The 21565-nt window shown below is 40.0% G+C and overlaps 1 protein-coding gene across 1 annotated transcript in view; it reads right to left on the reverse strand.

The window, feature by feature from the left end:
* DNAH8 (dynein axonemal heavy chain 8) overlaps nt 1–9985 on the reverse strand; it is a 291803-nt gene extending 281818 nt beyond the window's left edge. Inside the window, exons 1-6 of the mRNA XM_057698986.1 lie at nt 9536–9985; nt 9297–9431; nt 4211–4295; nt 2212–2363; nt 1285–1474; nt 506–669 (exon numbers count right to left, since the gene is read on the reverse strand). Of these exons, the coding sequence (XP_057554969.1) occupies nt 506–669; nt 1285–1474; nt 2212–2363; nt 4211–4295; nt 9297–9431; nt 9536–9985 (1176 nt within the window). The remainder of the gene's footprint in view (nt 1–505; nt 670–1284; nt 1475–2211; nt 2364–4210; nt 4296–9296; nt 9432–9535) is intronic.
* Between the last annotated feature and the right edge of the window lie 11580 nt (nt 9986–21565).

Below are 21565 nucleotides of genomic sequence, written 5' to 3' on the forward strand. Positions count from 1 at the left end.
TTGACATATACCCATTCCTATCACTGGCTTTTCTTACTGCCAGGGAAAATTTATTTGGCCAGAGAGTTGCAGACTTGCCACTGTAGTAGATAGGAATGAGCCTCGTTTGAACCTCTCTGTCAACACAGACAATTCCATTGACCGACCAAGAGGTATTTATAAAGTGTCTATAGTCTCTTCATGTGTCCTTTTCCTCTCTCTCTAATGAAGAGCATAAACAATATATAAAGTATTAGAGATAAATGCTAGCTATTCCTGTTTCTTCATTATTTCATTCTCAAGCCATGCTGTTATGGTTTCCTCCTTAAAGTGGGAAATATCTTAAAGTCGATTTTAAGTGGTCCAAAGAGAACAATGATTTTGCACTAGAATCAAGAATAGGCTGAATTTCATAGTAGAATCTGGAAGGCTCCTCTTCCCTTTAGTTTTAGGGACAAAATGCAGTGACTAGGACCCAGATGAGAACTACAACTCCTACCTGATGAAATCACTCAGGTCAGCTCACCTGTTCAATCTGTTTGTACCATATCATCAGCACATCCTCTAGCTGACGAACAGTTTCTGGATTGCTAGCTGCAAGTGTCACGTCTTCAAAGGTATGCAGTTTGGAAAAATCAACATTGTCTATCTTCTTTAACTTAACTGTTCCCTCAATACTTATTCTAGCACCTAAAAGGGAAAAAAATAATATTGAGAAGAGGTGTTTAATGTCAAAGTGTTAAATGTCAATGTATGGTTTCAAGCTGTAATTACTAAAATGTTAGAGATCTAATACTTTATAGAAATACAATTCTAGTTGATTATTAGATTGTGAGTATGATTTATTAATTAAAATAGTATATTTTAACAACATGAAATAAAATAATTTATATTTTAAAAAGAGTTCATAATAAAGTATATGTTTTTAAATATGGTAAAAATTTTCACAAATAACACAGGAAGAGAATCCTCCTTCCAAAACAGAAAATATAAAAGAAAATGTATATTATGGCGTCAGAGATCCCTGGAAAGAAAGGTTCTAATGATTTGATATCTTATCGCTAGGTCTCAGAACTGCTTTGATTAACATCTTCTTTTTTTTTTTTAGAACTTTTATTGAGATACAGTTAACATACAATAAACTGCATATATTTAGAGTGTACAATTTAGTATCCCAATCTCCCAACTGATTAACATTTTCTTTTAAGATGGAAATGTTTTCTCTAATGCTTATTTTTAATTACATATCTTATAGTTAATTTGCTCATTTGTAGTAATTTAGTAAACATTAATTATTATACTTACCATCTAAAAATGAAAGGTATCTGTTGATGGTTTCAGTGAAAATGTGTTTTTCAGATTCTCCTTGCTGGGACTGATTTAAAGCACCCCAATTATTTGTCACAAGAATAGCTGGTAGAAATATATTTGCCAGCATATTCCTAATCCCAACTAGGAGTCCTTCTGATGCATCCAGAACAGTAAATAGCACTTCCTGAAAGGGGAGTGTTCAAATGTTATTTTATATGCTTAACCCATTAAAGAGTTGAAAATCATAACCTATTTTACATTGCAGTAAGTATAGATAATACATCTTACAAACTATTAGGAAAACTTACGTGGTGAATATTAGGGTCTTAAAATCAACAAACATATTCTGCCTTCATTTAACCATTCACATGCTTGCTCATCAAATAAACACTTTCCCTGGTGCTTTAATTTCTGCATAGGGAAGGAGATATGGCCTGGAGCCTACACAACGTGAGGGAAATGAAACTGAGCTTTCTACATAAAGAAAGTTCTAGGTTGACAGTTGTCCTGTCCATGAAAAGGGAGTCAGAAAAACCCTGTCAATCTAGGTAAAGAGCAATGGAACTAGCCCTTTGCCCAGAAATTTGGATGGAAAAACATTGGTCAAAGGGTACAAACTGTCAGTTATAAGATGAATAAGTTCTGGGGATCTAATGTACAGCATGGTGACTATAGTTGATGATACTGTATTATATACTTAACAGTTGCTAAGGGAGTAGATCTTAAATATCATTACCAAAAAAGAAAGGCAATTATGTGAGGCAGTGGAGGTGTTAGCCAATGCTATGGTGGTAATCATTTCACAATGTGTTAAAACAATTCTTTGTATGTCTTAAACTTACATAATGTTATATGTCAATTATATCTCAACAAAGCCAGCAAAAATGTTTAACCATATATTTGAAAAAAACATAAACATACTTCCTGAATATTTTTAGTATTTATAGGGACATCATTGCGACAGCGAGCAAAAAATACACACAGTCCTTTTAGTTTCTCTGGGGCTGCGTTGTCTATATATAACCTCATCATTTTTGCCCCTTTGGTTGCTCCAGCAATAGTTCGACCACATTCTGAAAACAAAAGTCAAGAACAGCATACAATCACGTAGCAGATCAATACGAAAAATTACTGTGGATCTTACACCCTTGTTCCTTGCTTTATTATAAGAAGTTTTCAACATAACTATGGAATAAAATTTTTTGTCTACAAAAATAGGTCAGTAATTGCAAACCTTAAACTGCAGCCTCCTTGGGTGCCCTTCCCTGAGTTCTGCACTTTGCTCCTTTTGGCCTAACCTCAGGCAGGGCTTTCATGCAAGCCCTTCTCTTATCCCATTCTCTCACTAATCTTTCATATCTCAGCCAAAATGCCACCTCTCAAGGAAACCTTCACTGACTCCCCCAAGATCCTGTCCCCTACTGAATACACTCGTAGCTCCCAATTTATATTAAATCCTTCCTTGAACTAATTTCAATGAAAATGTACCATCTAATTAGAAATCTTTCTTCAATGTTTAAAAACTATTAATAATAGAAGGATTCTGAATTCAGACTTAGATGGCTGGCTGCAATATTAATATAAAAAAATTAACAGTCTTCCTATTCACAACCATAACCAATTTGAAACATAATCAAAGAAAATTTTACATCCCTATCACAAAACCATAAACATCTTTTGTCTGCCCAGCCCTCCTTCCTTTAGGTTTGGGGAATTTCTCCCATCCTGTGATTTTGGAGGACACCAGTCTCAGAGCCGTGCAGGAATATGCATGTAAAAACTAGACTAATAGACTCTCTTCAAGGCTGTAAATCTTGGAAACACACAAAGATAAAAGGGGATTTGAGCAAGGTCAATCTACTAAAGAATCCAAAGAAACTGCCCTGAAATCCAGGGAAATGCTCTATTCCTGTTTTTCCCAAGGCCTGATTGTTCAACTAGTTCTAAATTTTGTGAACTACCCAAACGTTCTAATTTTTTTGTTCACCTAAGCCAGAGTTTGTATCTTGCTTGCAGCCAAAGACCCCTGAGACATGGTATGTAGCAATGTAGAGCTTAAATGCTCATTCATGGAGGTTGGCACACCTTTATCCTTAATATTCTCCCCTTCTTCCTCGATAAGAGAACCTGAATTTGACCCATTTAGCAATCTGCATGTTCCCAGGAAGACAACTACTTTCTCAGCCTCCCTAGCCGCTAAGGTAGTCATGTGACATAAGAAGCTTGGGCTTTCCTGATAAAGGGGAGAGGTGTGACAAGTAGGGCCCTTTCCTGAATGATCAAAACCTGAACATGATGTCTAGAGCTTCATCTTGCAACCATGTAGAACAAATATGAACACAAAGCAATGTGTTAAGAATGGCAGAATAGAAAGAAAAAAAGAATCTGGGTTTCTGATGGAGTTGCTGAGCGCTTGAACCGCTGCTAGCCACTGCCTCCCCAGTGATGAGAGAAAAATAGACTCCCTATTTGTTTATGCTACTGTTAGGATTTCCATTACTCACAGCTGAACATATTCCTGGCTGACAGAATCAACCAATTCTGGCTTCTCAAAATCCAAATGCAGCTGCACTATAGAATACTATACAGCATCTTTTAAATAAGATAAATCTGTATTTAATAACATAAAAAATGTTCAGGTTATACTGTCAAGTGCAAAAAGTAAGTCAAGAATAAAACGTGTTGGGACTTCCCTGGTGGTGCAGTAGTTAAGAAACCACTAGTGAAAATGTGTATGCCCAGGAGAGGTCAGTGACTTCTATAAGAACGCTTTCTTTTTCGATCCTTATAACAATAGTGTAAGCTCCTGGTAAATTTTCTTTATAAACACAGGATTGTCTATGTATAAGAGAAAAGATATGCTGCACTTTAACATTCATTCATGAATAGCTGGCACATTACCCTTGTAAAACATCCTTACCAAGACCAGGTACATCTCCTTCCTGGTACAGAAATTTCAATGTCTTACAACCATCTTTCATAAAGAAAAGAGTAAATGCTTCCAGCTGTTAAATAAAAGAGAAAATGATCATCAATAAAATGACTTGGAAATTATAATAAAATCAACCAAGCCCTGTGCTAGGCATTTTACATACCTTAGTCCTTATAGTTTTGTAAATACAGAAAACGAGGCTCAAAGAGTTTATTCAAGGCACACAGAGCAGGTACATCAGAGGCAGGATCAGAACCCAAACTAATTTAACTCCAAAATTACCATGGAATATAGGGTGAATTCTATTTCCAAACCTTCATGAATGATCTACATATACAGGTGGACAGCCACTTACCTAACCCTGTCTCACAGCATCTGGTAGGGGTAAATAGGTGAGTCCAACTGGCAGTAAATATTACTACTAAGAAAAACTACACTTACGGTTTTTTTTTTTTTTGGCTGTACCTCGCCACTTGCAGGATCTTAGTTCCTCAACCAGGGATTACCTGTGCCCTTGGCAGTGAAAGCATGGAGTCCAAACCACTGGATCCACAGGGAATTCCCAAGAGAAACTATTCTTAATAGTTGACTTGTGGGACTTCCTAGGCGGTGCAGTGGCTAAGAATCTGCCTGCCAATGCAGGGGACACAGGTTTGACCCCTGCTCCAGGAAGATCCCACACGCCTCAGAGCAACTAAGCCCGAGCGCTACAACTATTGAGCCTATGTGCCACAACTACTGAAGCCCACACGCCTAGAGCCTGTGCTCCACAACAAGAGAAGCTGCCTCGATAAGGAGCCCATGCACCACAATGAAGAGTAGCCCCACCTCAACACAACTAGGGAAAGCCCGTGTGCAGCAACGAAGACCCAATGCAGCAAATAAATTAAAAAAAAAAAAAACTATCAAAGTGAAAAAAAAAAAAAGTTGACTTGTGGAACAGTAAAGTTTGCCTTATTAACTAATTGTTTTGTTTGACCATTTATTTGAGTAATTATATTTTCAGCAATTATAATTTGACCTATACTGTAGCCAAACTAATATAAAAACAAATTAACATGTCTTTCATATTTATGAGCATGAATTTAATTACTTATGAGTCAGCATAATTATCTTAGTAAGGAGATATCTAGGTCATGTAAACAAAAACTCTCACACATCAGTAGGGAAACACAAACTTTCTCTTCACTTACTGACCAATTCCTGCAAGACCTATCTCAGGTCTGGCAAAGTCTCTCAGCCTCGGACAATGGTTCTCAAAGTTTGGTATGCATCAGAGAAGCACCTAGGGAGCTTCTTAAAAATACAGAACACTGGGCCTAAGGATCTGCATTTCTAAAAAGTTCCAGGTGCTGCTGCTTCTGCTGGTCCTGGCACCATGTTTGGGAACCACCACCCTGGGAGATGAAATGGAGAGATGCATAAAATTCTAGCCCTTCATTTCCTACTCTTCCACCTCACACATAAACTTGACTCTCTTGCATAATCACAACCTGAAAGCTACAAAAGCTGTCAGCACAGCTATTCTTGCCCGGTTCCATACTTTTGTGCTGTATGTGACTTTTATGACCCATCAGCTTTGAAGGCATCCAAATTCTCAAAGGTAGACCACATTACTGTGCTAAAAAGACATCTCAAAATCAAACATAATGAATTCTTGTTTTTTAGACATGTTGTACTCCTGAAAGTTGTCATGAGCCGAAATCATTATTGCAGATTAAAAGTTCACTTATAATACATAGTATTTTATCTATAGTTCATCTGAGTTTCACCACAACCTTGCACTAGGTAAGGTGGCATTATTATGCCCCTCTTGCGCAAAAGAAAATTAAAGCTAAAAAGAATTTGAGGATTTCCTTGGTGGTTCAGTGGTTAAGACTCTGCACTTCCACTGCAGGGGGCACAGGTTCAATCCCTGGTCGGGGAACTAAGATTCCATGTGCCGCGTGGTGCGGCCAAAATAACAACAACAACAACAACAACAATAATAAAATTAAAAATAAATTAAAAATAAATAAAAATAAAAATTTGAGTGAAGGACCCAAAAACACATAACCACAAGTGCAGAACCCGGGACACCAGATCTGCTCTCTTTCCACAGAACTGTGCCGCTGCTGTTTTGACTTTGGAAAACACTATCACGTAAGCCAGGAAAGCAATGTCTGTGGCTATCATGAGCAGCAGTGAATGAAAGAAGCAGGAACACATGAAGTAGCAAACGCTTGAACACCAGTGGAGTAGAAACCTCGGTACTGGTTAGGGTCCTGGCAACCAAAGGAGTTACAAGAAAGAGATTTTGAAGAAATCTTATGATAAAGAGGCTACTTCTAGAGGCCAGAGCAGGGTAACGGAAGCTGTGGCACCAGCAGCAACAACAGGACTAACAACGGAAGAAAACCAGCACCACCTCAAGGCCTTAGTAGGGTGGGCATGGGCTTGCGGGAAGCAGGCTGAGAGCTGGAGCTGGGGGAGAGGGACTGCTCAGGTGGACACAGCCAGAAACATGGCCAAGTGGGGAGGGATCAGGCTTCTTTCCCTTCTGCCCTCCTGCTGGTGACTCCCAGAAACTGAGCCACATGGAGACCAGAGCGCGAAGGTGCCCACGTGGTGCATTCCAGAGAGGTCAGCCTTCCCGGCCACAGAACAAGGTGGAGCACAGTGGAGGATCGAACTGAAGACAAAATAACCACCACACCTTCTGCTGTTGATCCTTTTGTGGCACCTTTAACGAACTGTTTTTGCTCAGGATTGTACACCAGGCCTCACTTAAAAGGAAAACTTTTCCATACACTCAGTTACCTAAACAACCACAACAAAACACACCACCCCTTGCTTCTTGTTCCATCTTCTTACTCACTCATCCACTAAGTTTGATGCCAATTTACTACATGTCCTTGCTTTGTCCATGTAACCAAATAAGCACTCTAATCTTTCCCAGATTTTGACATTGGTTTCTATCCTGGCTATACTATCTTCCCACCACTATGGCTTTCAATTCACAAGGAACTCTTAACAAAACACCTTTCCTGGCTTGACTCTTCGCTTAATCCTAGATTCCCATTCCTTGCAGCCTAAACAATGTCTGGCCTGGTCCCTGATATTCTTAAAGGAAGAACCTAACCACATCGACCCAAAGTTGAAGACATGACCCAGGAATGACAAATGGAAGGGTCTGCAGGCATTGGGTGCTCCCACTTCCTGACCAGCAGGCTAGACAGTGAGAGGTGGCACAGGGGTTAAGAATCCGCCTGCCAGTGCAGGGGACATGGGTTCCATCCCTGCTCCTGGAAAATCCCACATGCCGCAGAGCAACTAAGCCCATGTGCCACAGCTATTGAGCCTGCGCTCTAGAGCCTGTGAGCCACAACTATTCAGCCCATGTGCCACAACTACTGAAACTCACACACGTAGAGCCCGTGCTCCTCAACAAGAGAAGCCACAGCAATGAGGAGCCTGCACACCACAATGAAGAGTAGCTCCCATTTACCACAACTAGAGAAAGCCCGCATGCAGCAATGAAGACCCAACACAGCCAATAAATAAATTTATATTAGAAAAAAAAAGATGGCAACAGGAGACCATTAATCCAAGTGCAGGGTCCTTCAGCCTGGGGGGCCTACTCGGCTAACAGCCCCCTTGTCCTTGAAGCCATCCTTGGCCACATGCATATTCCCACAGGGAACTTCAATGACCTGGGAAACCATCCTACTTCCAGTTGCTGGCTGTGGCACCTCTTGTTTTATGTACACATCTCCATGCATTTGTCTATCCTTTGCCATTAAAATAACTCAGAGCTATTGATCTCTCTGCATCAGTCACATACCCATGTCACTGTAACACACTAAGGGAGCAAGAAAATAATCAATCCCATTCAACTGTCAGGGGTTTGCCAGTTCTAAAGCTTTATAAGGATCCTGGAAGACATGAAGGACAGACAGCTTTCAGAGCTCGGTGACATACTGCATTAAGCAAGAGAGAGGCTCTTTTAGGAACCATTCCACAGAATCTTGGCTCCTAGATCAAGCTAAAGAGTTTTGCCCAAATTCACAGATCCCTGTAAAAGCAGGGAGTATGGACCCTGATAATGGCAACCTCACCACAATGCCACCCCAACCCAACTCTCTCACCCTTGCATTCAGTGGGACAACTGGCTCACCACCAGCATGTACTGGCTCACTGGTCTTGCAGAAGCTCCAGCCCAGGCCACTGCTAGATGACAAAAAGTTCAAGCAGCTAATAGTAATTTTATTGAAAATTAATTTAGAACCTGAGCTATAAAGAAACTATGGCACTGCTTCTGGAAGCTGCTATGAAAGTCATAGTTTATCATATATTACTATAATTAGGGTAACCATATAAATACATCATCCAAAACTGGGACCCTTTTTGGAGTAAAAGGAGAAACTGTTAATAATTATGCCAGAAAAGTAGGCATAATCCAGGACTGTCCCTGGAACACAGAGACATGTGTAATCGCCTCGTTGCTTTTGAATACATCCATGCAATAGTCACTGTTCCCTAGCTCTGTTTCTGCAGTTTGTTTTTCTATCCAAATAATTTGCAACGTGTAGTTCATATAACCTGTACTTTTAAAATATCACTCTACTTGTGCTTGACTATCCCTCTAACTTCTGAAGCCATTGTGAGTGAGCATCTTACCTCAACTCTAGTTGCCAACTCTTCTCTTTCCTTCCTACACAATAGTAGGCCAAACTAGAAATATCACCCAATTGGCTATAATTATGTAAAATAAAGCTTCTTCTCTAGTCAGTTAAATCCCAACCTTCTCTTTCTAAATGTTTTGTTGTTCACAATGATTCAAGTTTCTTAAATCAATCACTTCTCAAAGAGCAATTAAAAAATAATGAGACTTAAACTTACAGGGACTTCCCTGGTGGTCCAGTGGGTAAGACTCCCAGCTACCAATGCAGGGGGCCGGGGTTCAACCCCTGGTCAGGCAACTAGATCCCACATGCATGCCGAAACTAAGACCTCACACAGCAAAAATAAATAACTAAATTTTATTTAACACTTCTTAATCATTCTAATTATTAAAAAAAAGAGACAAACTTACAGATGGGCAATCCAAAATTAATTCTTCAATAGTTGCTACGTCCAGGCCAAGCTTCTCTGATAGAATTTCAAATATGTATTTGTATGAAGGGTCAATTTTCATTTTTCGGTTTTCCCTTGCATCTCTAAATCTTGCCTAAAGAATGAAAACCATGTGTAAAAATTGTAATTATGAGGAAAAATCACCAAAATATTTGAGACAAAAGTGACACGTATGAAAAATGGTATTATAAGCAAAACCTGTCTCTCTTTTAATGTTTCCTGTAGATTTGGAATGCCACTCATACTTCGGTGATATCTGGATGATCTGTGGGAAGACTGAGAGAGCACATCAGAAAGCATTGATTGAACCATTCGGGGCGCTGGCCTAGGTCGAACGCTGCTCGGATCCTGGTCATCATCATCTGGCATAACTATCCTTTCATCAGAAGGAATGAGATTCATATAATCACTTAAAGAGGAAGTAGGACCTTTTTCGGAAAGAGAGATAGTATCTTCTTCATACGCCTCTTCCGGAAGGGGTGGGGCCTCTTCTCTGGAAGGAGGAGGCGCCTCTTCTTCCTGAGGGGGCTGAGCCTCGTCTTCCGGATCCGGAGGGGCAACATCTTCTGAACTAGGAGGTGCTACCTCTCCCGAAGAGGGAGGGGCTTCCTCTTCTGGAGGAGGTGGGTCACCTTCTTCAGCACTCATCTTATCCACTCCTTCCACCTGTGGACCACCTTAAAACTTCAAAACCTAGGATTATAAAATGTTTTCTTTTAAAACTATTCACTACATTGAGTGTGATGTGTTAATTTATTCCTCCCACATACTGCATTATCTAAAGAAACTAAGTTTACAGAGCTAGAATGAGAATTTTTTTAGTGGGACAGCGTGCATGGGCACACACACACACACACACACCCCTCTCCACGCACACACACACCCCTCTCTAGGGGCTTTTTTAAACTATAAGTGCTCCTCTAGATTATGATATGACCCAGGGGACTGCTGCTCCACACACATCCCATCCCTGTCATAGTAACCACTGCAGTTGATGGGAGGACACCTGTCCTCAGGTATGGAAAAAGGGCTGAAAAAAGATTGAGAGCCACTCAAGGACCAACTGGTGATCAACGCCAGGATACTTACTCATCCAAGAGACCAGACAAAGAACTACAAGAACTGAAATATTCCTTGCTTGGGGGAACTCTGCAACTATACAATTCACCAATCAGACACTCAACTGTCCAGCCATCTCATCTATGTGAGCAAAACCAGGACTTCCCAAAAAGCATAAAACATCCTCTGGGCAGCCAAAATGAATATCTCAAGCCCAAACAAAAAATTCATGCTAAAATGCGATCGTGACTACTTACTGAAGCAATGGTATCATATAAAATATAAATCCAACCTAGTCAATCAGAAAAGCTCTAATTATAAAGGAGTGTGGAAGTTAGCATGAGCACATAACCAGGAAAATTAGGGGATACCAGTGGGATGGAAGAAAATGTTAGTTACAGAAACAAAATCATATTTAGAACAATGATCAAGCGCCCATCAAAATAAACAGGCGTTCGGGGTATGGCTAAGATCCAGAAACCAGAATAACAGTAAATACTTGAAGAACAAAAGAATAAATTCCAAAGCAGACAGTTCCAAAGAAGAAAATAAAGAGGCTTTCTAGCGAGAAATTCTGAGGACACTGGTGCAGAGCTGGCCTAAGTCAGATAGTGCTTCATGAAGGGACACTAGCAGCCCTCCATCAGACACAGAGAGAGCCGGGAACCTGCACCTGACATCTGCCCCTCCAGGTTTTCCTGGACCCATAAACAGCTGAAATTGTTTTCTTTGATATGCTAGGTTGGTCTATTCAAGAACAGAAAGACCCAAACTGACCTTTTAGCTGCCAGCTAACCAGTTTACCCATCCACAAACAAGAACCAATGTTCTCAAACTGCCTGAAGTATTTTTTTTTCTCATCCCTTTGTCCTCTCTGTTTTATAAATCCTGGTTTTTGTCTTTGATCTTTGACCACAATCTAATGTCTAGCTTTTTCACACAAGAGTAAATTTGCTTGGATAGTAACTAAATATCTCTGACTTCTTATTGGACACAACAAAGATCTTCAATACCCAGGAGCTGTGTGTGCATAATACTCTCACACTTGAAACTGGCCTAGTGGAGTTGCTCGTGCCATCTATAATAACTCAAGAACAAGTATGATGATACACATTAGTGAAGTCATATCAACTACCTGTCACTCTGCTCGAATGTATGCTTTTGAATTCTGCAAAACAATTCACTTTACTCAGTAAGAGAATCATGCCTTCTCTCAAAGGATATTGACAGGCATTGTTGTCTGGTTTCTGAAACCAGAGGAAAATTTAATTTCAATAAATGGTAAAATACATGTGCTGACTGAGCTCAGGAGGGCCAGAGAGCTTCTCCATGGATAATCAATGCTCTTTCTAGAGACACACAGTTATTAAAGCCAGTATAGAGCCACTATTATTTAAGCCATCAGGAAAGGCTAAAATTGAATCATGACATTTTGTTTAAGAAATCAAGAAAGTTTTACTGTAAATCTTAATGAGTTTCCCATCTAAAAATGCAACTATGTCTTAAGTGCTGGCACAGATTTACAGATCAAATTTTCAGTAAATGTTATTACCCAATACAATTAATTCCCTGGAGATTCCAGATAGTTAAGATTCACAGCACAGAATTTCAGAACTAGAAAATCAACCTTAGAAATCACCTAGTTTAACTCTCCCTTTTCACTGATAACGAAACTAAGATTCAGAGAAGTTACAGATCTTATCCAGTTACACAGCCAATTGATCTTTCTAAACTTCAGATCATATATCACGGCCCTATTTAGTTTTGCCCCCTTGTTCACCCAGCCTTTTGTAATCTTGCAATGATAGGATATTAAAAGCTAAAAACACTTAAGTTAGTCCTGAATACCACCAGTTAGGTTAAACAGTATCTATCACTAAGGTCAGGCTAAATTGATAGGCTTGGAGAAGGAAAACTGAAAGCAAGTAAAAAGGAAAGGGAAAAAGAAGGAAAGAAAGCTGAGAGGAAGACAGTGTAATGAGAAGAAAAAACAAGCAAACACACCTAGGAAATCCTCTCCCTCCATTTCTGTGCCACAGCCGCCATTCAAAGTACTGTGAATAACTGACACGTGCCCAGGGATACCACATTCACTCTGGGAGACAGAAAACAAATTCTTGTCCTCCAGAATTCACAATCTTACTGGGGAGATAAAGTAATCTTTGCGAATCAACCAAGAGTGTAAAATTGTAGAGTTCTACTGGAAAAGGAAATTAGAAAAGGAAAAAATTAGTGTGAACAAAATAGACAAAGATGATTTCATGCAGGATTTGGACGTAAGTCGGCCTTGAAGGAAAAGAAGGATTCAGTAAGAAGCAAAAAGAAAAAAATCTAGAGAAAGAAGTAAAGAGGTAAAGCCATGAAAAATTATGGAGAGGTCAGAAGGGGGAGAATTTGCTTGGGGGGGGAAGTGCTTAGAATTATGCCATATTGTATTTATTCTTTCAAAAGACCACAAATAGCAAGGATTCAGAAGCAGTTAAAATAAATAAATAATAAAATGTGGTTTTCATACAAACACAGATTTGTAATGTTAACATGTTAAGGAACAGGCTCAGTTCTACTCAGACCTTTTTTTCTAGCACTCCTAGGTCATGTTTGAAAATCTCCTCATCAAGAATTCCCCAAGATGAAAATAAAATACACTGAAAGAAGTCATTGTGAGTTACTCTTCTCCTACAGTAATCTAATAAAGATACTCTACAGCCTAAATTCAGGTAAACACATTTAAATATAACATACATATACTTTCCACCTCTATGTGTGTCTCCTTATCTGTTTCCTAAGGAATTATGTGAAGCTATTTAAGGGGGAAAAAAAAAACAAACCAGCATTTAATTTCTGAAACTTATTAGAATACTCCTCTCAGAATACATGTTTTATGAAAAAAGTTTAATTTATGCTCTATGAATTGAGTGCTGACATATAAATCTCAAGCTAAGGACAGGATAAGCTCTTATTTTGTGAAGATAGAAGTCTTTATGGTCAGTCTGTACACACTGACAATAAGGAATGACAATGATAACCAGGTATTAAAGGCTATCATGACTGAGGAACAAGTAACTTCTAAGTAATTTGTTATAGTTTACGTTTTTAAGGTAAATCATATATCTGAGATGCTCTAAATAAATAAATAAATAAATAATTTACCACCACCATTTTGGGGAGATTTTGCTCAGGGAAGCTGTAGAAGTCTTCCTGTAATGAAATCATTTGAGATGCTTTTCCTACATGGTTTTCAAATGTCAAATCATACTTGGCATATAATGAACTCTAAATATAAAATAGCAGTTGACCACTCCCAAAGACTGATGCAATTATTTAATTATAACTTAGAAAATGTACACAACTGTTTTATATTGAATTCCTAAAAACTGTAGCAAAAATTTTAACAGGTTACATAGTTGAAATAGAAAAATTTTTAGGAAATATAAACTAGCTTACTATATATACACATCCATATACTTGTATGTATGCATCATGTTTGCAACAGCAAAAAGAAGCAAGAAAACAAATACACTTCCTGGAAACAACCAAAATGTTCCTTAATAAAGGACCCATTAATTGTTCCGTAGTACTCCGTTCAATAAAGTTTTGACATTAGCAATGAAAATAATGAGGTAAAGCTATATATACAGATATAGAAATATCTCAAACACACATTGTCACATGGAGAAAAAAAGCAAGGTAGTACAGTGCATTGTATACCAATTGTATACATTTTTAACGTGTACGTATGCATATACATGGTATTTCATCTACTCTAAGATGCACACTTTAAGAAGGTTTAATTGGCAACCTTTTTTCCTTGCCTCACATTTTTTCCTTTATGCTGCTACATATAATATGTAATTTCCATTTATGTAACTGCATAAGATTATAATCAGTAATAGTTTAGATTTGATAAAATATATTAAAAGCTTTCCAGGAAAGATACACAACGAATTATGAACAATGATTACTTTGAAAAAGGCTGGATGAGAGAAGTAGAGGAAGAGTTGTACTTAACATAACTTTGTTTTTCTAAACATTATAATCATGTGCATATTTTACTTGTATTATATGTTTCTATATTATATACAATAACACACAATATGTGTTTACATTTTTCCCCTATATATCGTAGGACTTAAAATTTAGAACCTATATTTCCCTAGGAATTTTAGGATTTAACAAGATGACTTCGGCAACGAAGAAGCAGGTCTTTACTCCAAATATTCACACTCTGCTAGCTATAAGCGCACAGAGGGGATGCAGGATAAACACCTTTTCATCTTCTCCTACTCCTCCTCCTGCGTGCCCCCCAGACAACTTGCTGCCACACGCAATCATTTTCAATTCCCACCACCCCTTCTCTTCCATCTTGGAGGTTCACTGGAGGTCCACAAAGTCATCCCTAGTCAGTTCCAGGGGCAAGTTGCCATTTCAGCCACACCCCTTTCTCTTGTGCCCATCTCTGTACCCCATCCCTTCAAGATGACTAAGGGTCTTTGCGTGCTTGGCCGCTGTGGCGACACATACAACCGAGAAGCCCCTCCAAAGCAAAACGCACCAGTGGGGGAGGGGACAGGCTGTTAAACACACACCGGGTGGTCAACGTCAAGAAAAAGGGAATGAACCAAGGGCTGAAAGAGACGACAAGGGAAAAAAGCTTCTGGAAAAAAAAACCTGACAGGGATTTTGACACTGACTTGAGCCGGAAGAGCCGTCAGGAGAGGACGGGGGAGGGGGAGTATTCTAGCAAGAAAGCCGGAAGAGTCTTAGCTTGCTTGGGAAGAGTGGCAAATTTAGTGATGAGATTTTCGGGGTGTGCGTGCTGAGGAGGAGAGAGAAGATAAGCCTGAAGGGATAGGCATTCTGTTTGTCTTTTGAATTCTTAAAAGAGGGAACTGGGTGTGGCGTCTCTCAGACGTTCAGCGAAGAGACCGGGATTCACCAAGGGCAGGGGCTCCGGTGGGGTTGTAGGGGGCCAGACCTGGGCAGGTCGGGAGGAAGAGAGGGGACGTGCGGGCCAGGGGGAGGCAAGCAGGCCCGGCCTCAGCGGGGTGGGGAGTGCGTCTCAACGCGCCTCCGCCAGGCGCACTCACCCGCCGCTCAGCTCAGCCTGGCGGCCCCCAGCGACGCGGCAGCGGCTCCTGCTCGGCCTCCTCGGCCACCGAGGCTAGGCCGTTGGGAGTCCGGGGCCAGCTCGCTCCCCCGCGCCCCGCGCGGGCTGCTCCGCGGAGGGGGGTGGGGACGCTGCTCCGCGGAGTGTGTGGGCTGGGGCGCTGCGGCGCGGGGGGCGCTGCTCCGCGGGGGGCGCGGGCTTTCCCCACCCCCATCCCGGGGCCACGCGCTCACAGGCCGGGACACTCACCCCACGAGCCCGAGAAGTGAAACGTTGTTTAGGGGCAGCTGCCTAGAGGTGGAATATTTGAGGGGGTGGGGGCTTTGGGAGGATTCCAAGGTGTGCTTTGAGGGGATTGGCACGGAAATGCAGTGATGTATAAAACAACGTTTTCTATGACTTTTACATTTTCCGAAGTTACTTCGTGTCTCACTAGAGAACAGTAAATATTTTCTTCTGAATTTGTTTGCTCAGAAACCTATGACTGGTAATATCGAGAGCAGAAGGACGGAAGACAACTGACTACTTTTCAGAGTTTATCCCCCCTCGCTTTCCAGTACGTTTCTGCTTTTACCCGTGACGAGGCGTGATGGGTCTCCATTTTAACTGGGTGTTAAAGTCAATCTTTGAATGTAGAGAGGATCAATCTAAAATGAGGACTGGAAGATCTGCTAACTGAAAATATATATATATGTATATGTAGGTATATCTCACAAGTAAAGTTAAATAAGCCATGGTCCATTCATATTAAGAAATACTGCAGCGATTATACAGTATGAGGTTGGTTATGGGGCGAGGAGGTCCCCGTGGGTCCGCAGGGTCCCTGTCCATCTTGCTGAGAAAGCCAAACTGCAAGACCTGTCTTTTGACCCTAAACTGTTTCCTTAGCTAGTGTGTAGGCAATTAAGCAACCGTGCAGCGACCGTGGTGTGACCGAGGAGCAACTGCTCACTTCCCCAGGGAGGAGGACTAGCTTGTTTATTGCTTGCTACAAAAGATGCTGAGTCCTTAGCCCCAAATTCTTAACTGCCTGACAATCCACTGCCTACATCTGGGCCCACACTGTTGCCCAGCACTGGCCTCTCATGTGATACTGCTGTCCTTTGTTGTGCTGTCTCTCTCTGGTCCATCTTTGTCTCAACATCCTTGTTTTTGTTTTTGTTTTCGTTTTTTGTTTTGGCTATGTTGGGTCTTCGTTACTGCCTCCCCCCCCCCCCTTCTCTAGTTGCAGGGAGTGGGGGCTACTCTTCCTTGCTGTGGGTGGGCTTCTCATTGCGGTGGCTTCTCTTGTGGAGCACCTGCTCTAGGCGCACACGGGCTTCAGTAGCTGTGGCTCACAGGCTCTAGAGCGCAGGCTCAGTAGTTGTGGCGCTCGGGCTTAGCTGCTCTATGGCATGTGGGATCTTCCTGGACCAGGGATTGAACCCATGTCCCCTGTGTTGGCAGGTGGATTCCTAACTGCTGAATCAGCAGGGAAGTCCTGTCATCATCTATTTTTGACACTTTTGGATTTGTGGCAGGTTTAATCCTTGCCATCTTCCCAGTCAGAAATATACCTATATATTTGGATATAGTCAAAAATAAATGACAGAATATCATATCCCTTAAAGAGCCTTAAATGTATCCATATGTCTTAACCTATGAATTCTTGTTTTCAAAATACATTCTAAAGAAATAATACTAAATATGGACAGAGCTTTTGTTCTAAAGATGTAGATCACGGCATTAGGTTTGTTAGCACTGCAGTCCATGCAATAGTCTCATTAACTCTGGCAGAAAACTAGGTTCATGGAATCTGTCAAGTGATAGCACTCCTGAGGATGCCTGAGATATGGGAAAAGTATACCTTCCATAGGGTTTTCTTGAGGCTTAATAGAAAGAAAAGGCCATGTAGCATATATAAAACATTGAATGGTTAGACTGTCCAAGACCCTAAGAATTAAATGTCCCTGAAAATACAGTGAGGGAATGTATATAAAAACATTTAGCAGTAGCACATGGTAATGGCTTAATCAATGCCAATTATTAGTATTAGTGTATGTAGTAAGGAAAAAAAGTACTAAAGTGGTAATTAGGGGACCTGAATTTTAGTCCTGGGACTGTGCTACCCAATAACTCAACAAATTAGTTCTGAAACTCAGATAGTGAACGTGTTCTAGTCCTGGGTGTCCTCATGTATACAGTGAAATTCAGGAGATGAAATAATCTGTAAGTTCCCCTCTTGTTCCAAAAATCTATACCTGCATGATGTTTGCTTTCAAGCCTCATTGACCGAAAGATGATACTGTCGACAGAAATAAAAACATCAAGACAACCAACTGGAAATGTCTAGATGTTGTACGGAATATGCAATTAAAGTACACAAATCGTCAATATTTGTTGTTATAATTGTCCTAACATAACCACATGATCTTATTACCAGATAACAATTTAAGTAGCCAGCCATAAAAGTAAAACATATATAAATATTGAGTAACTATCCACAGTTCATTCTTTGAGCTTTTCTTCCAGAATTATTGGTTTCTGGCTGAAACAGCACACCTATACCCTGTTTAGTTGTCCATCCTATTTAGTCTGAAAAAAGAAGAGACTGACAGTAGGGACCTAGGCAACTAATAAAACAATGTTCATTAAGGAAAATTAACTCTACCATTAAAGAATTTTAAACATACTCTGAATAGATTTCTTAATCTTAATTTTACTAACAACAACAACAAAGAAAACAAAAAACAAACAAACAAACGAGGTGGGCTTCCCTGATGGCACAGTGGTTAAGAATCTGCCTGCCAATGCAGGGGACATAGGTTCAGTCCCTGGGCCAGGAAGATCCCACATGCCTCGGAACAACTAAACCCATGAGCCACAACTACTGAGCCTGTGCTCTAGAGCCCTTGAACCACAGCTGTTGAGTCCACATGCCACGACTACTGAAGCCCATGTGCCTAGAGCCCAAGCTTCACAACAAGAGAAGCCACAGCAATGAGAAGCCAGCGCACTGCAACGAAGAGAAGCCCCTGCTCCCTGCAAACAGAGAAAGCCTGTGCACAGCAACAAAGACCCAACACAGCCATAAATAAATAAATAAATAAATAAATAAATAAATAAATAAATAAATAAATAAATAAAATTTTTAGAAAACAACAACAGGTATGTGCACCTGACAGTGGGTTGAATTGTGTCCCTCTAAAATAGGTCCAAGTCTTAAATCTTGGTACCTGTCTGTGAATGTGACATTATTTGGAAATAGTGTCTTTGCAAATAAACTTAAGGATCTCAGAGTGAGATCACCCTGAATCTATAGAGGGCCCTTAATCCTATGACTGGTGTCCTTAGAATAGAAACAGGAGAAAGATTTCTGACACAGGGAAGAAGACCATGTGAAGACCCAGGCAGAGACTAAAGTTATGCTGCCACAAACCAAGGAACACATGGAAGAGGTAAGGAAGGATTCTCCCCTAGAGATTTAGAGAGAGTATAGGTCTGCCAAAAACTTGATTTCACTTCTAGCTTCCCGAATTGTGAAAGAATAAAGTTTTGTTGTTCTAAGCCACCAAGTTTTTGGTGATTTGTAACAGCAGCTCTAGGAAGCTAATATCCCTTCTACCAAAAAGGAACTTTGGAATTTGTGTTTTCTAAAATAGTGACTATTCTGAGCTATTCCTTCCCCACTATTGCCGTCTTTCGTTTTGTTTCTGTATGTGGTGCTTATTACTTTTAAGCTTTTGGAAAGTATATCATATATATTTAAGAGATACAGAGAAGTATAAAGAATAATACAACTATCCATTTACCCAGCATCCAGCTTAAGTTATGAAACAACATCAAAACATTTAATCTCCAGTATATCCCTCCCCTTTGGCTTTTTCCATTGCTGCTTAGAGGAAATCATTTTTCTTGGGTTTGGACTTGTTTTTTCCCCAGGCCCTTCCTGATGCCATTACTGGATGTGTATTTAAGCCTAAACAATACATTACATTTTTGCAGAGTTTAAAATTTTTTTAAAAGTTGTGTTGGTCATGTGAATTCTTCTGCAACTTTTAATTATTTAATTTCTATTTGTGAGATTTATCAATGTTGGAATATGTTCCTCAGATTCATTCATTTTCACTTATGTACATTATTCCACTGTATGAGAATAACACCATTTATTTTCTCACAGCAGGACATTTAAGTTTTATTTTTTTTTCTATTCAAACCTCGTCTGTTAGAGTGTAGGCACAATAATCCTCTGGATATGCACTTGGTAGGATGTACAGTCTTTAACTTCTTAGATACTATCAAATTATTTTCCAAAGTGTTTGTAATACTTTAGGTTTCCACCAGCAAATGTTGCTCCTCATTCACACCAACACTTGATACTGATAGACTACAAATTAAGTTTGTGTCAATCTGAAGCATATGAAAGGAACCTCATTTTTATATTAAATTGCATTTCTCTTTTCCAGTGAGTTAGAGCATTTTCTCATGTGCCTATTAGTTACTTGTGTTTCCTCTTTCGTAAACTGCCTATTTTTCTCTTTTGCCATTGTTTTCTATTGAGTTGCCTTTTCCTCACTGATTTGTAAGGGTTTTTACGTATTATGGATTCTGATCCTTTGTTCGTTATATGTTTTGCCCATACCTCCTCCCACTTTGAGGTTTGTCTTTTTACATTTTTATGGTGTGTTTTAGTTAAGATACTTTTTTCTTTTATATTTTGCACTTTTACATCTCACTAAGAAATTCCCACCATAAATTCATAAAGATATTCTCTGATATTTTATTCCTTACATGTTTAAGCTTTGCCTTTCCACTTTTACATCTTTAATACGATTGGTCTTCTGTTTTTCTATATCGTATGCAATGGAGAAATCTACCTTTTTTTTTTTCCACATAGATAAATGATGGTGTCCTAGCACCGTTCATTGAAAAAGTCATCCTTTTCCCTATTGATCTGCAGTACTCGCTCTGATCTAAATCAAGTTTTCATGTGTGTGCATGTATGTGTTAGTTGTGTGTTGCTGCACAAAAAATCACCCCAAAACTTAGCAGCTAAAAACAGCAAACATTTATTATAGTTTCTGTGGGTTAAGAATCTGGGAGTGGTCTAGCCGGGTAGTTCTGGCTCAAGGTTTCACACAAGATCAAAATGAAGGGGTCAACTGGGGCAGCAGTCCTGTCAAAGTTCTCCTGGGAGAAGACCCACTTCCAAGCTCACTCACGAGGCTGTTGGCAAGCCTCAGGTCCTCACTGGCTGCTGACGGGGGACATCAGTTCCTTGCTACATGAGTCTCTCCATAGTGTTGCTTACAACGTGGCAGCTTGCTTACCCTCTGAGTGAGAGACTGGAGAAAAAGAAAGTGAGAAAGAGAGAGATCCCAAGACAAGAATCACAGTCTTTACATAGTCTAACTCAGAAGTGACATCCCATCACTTCTGCCATATTCTGTTCCTTAGAAGTGAGTCACTAAATCCATATTCAAGGGGAGGGGTTAACACAAGAGCATAAATACCAGGAGGTGAGGGTTATTGGGGCTGTTTTAGTTGGATGGGTAAGTTCCCCTACGTTTTTTTTTTTTTCTTCTTTCTTTCTGTTTTTTTTTTTTTTGGCTTTGCCTCACAGCTTGCAGGATCTCATTTCCCCACCCAGGGATTGAACCACGGCCACAGCAGTGAAAGCGCCAAATCCTAACCAGTAAAGCACCAGGGAACTCCCCTTAGTTATTTATTCTTCAAATATGTCTTGTCTATTTGGGGCTTTAAAATTAGAATCTACAATCAGCTTATTCAGTTCATTGAAAAACCCATTAGGATTTTTATTGGAATTGCATTACATTAATGTGCTAATTTCTAAATGATTCAGTATTTTATGATATTGAGTCTTCCTATCCATTTACTTGGTTTATCTCTCACATATTCTGGAAAACTCACCAGAGGGGTCAGAAGAAAAACACAGTTGGAGATGTCTTTTCAATACAATATTTCAGACATATTTATTTTGTCTGGGCTTCCTATGCAAAAATTCAGTGGTAATGCACAGTGTGTTGAAGGTTAGTATATTGCCTCAATTCCTTGGTTTAGCA

Source organism: Hippopotamus amphibius, chromosome 11 (genome assembly GCF_030028045.1).
Source record: "Hippopotamus amphibius kiboko isolate mHipAmp2 chromosome 11, mHipAmp2.hap2, whole genome shotgun sequence".
Lineage (NCBI taxonomy): Eukaryota > Metazoa > Chordata > Mammalia > Artiodactyla > Hippopotamidae > Hippopotamus > Hippopotamus amphibius.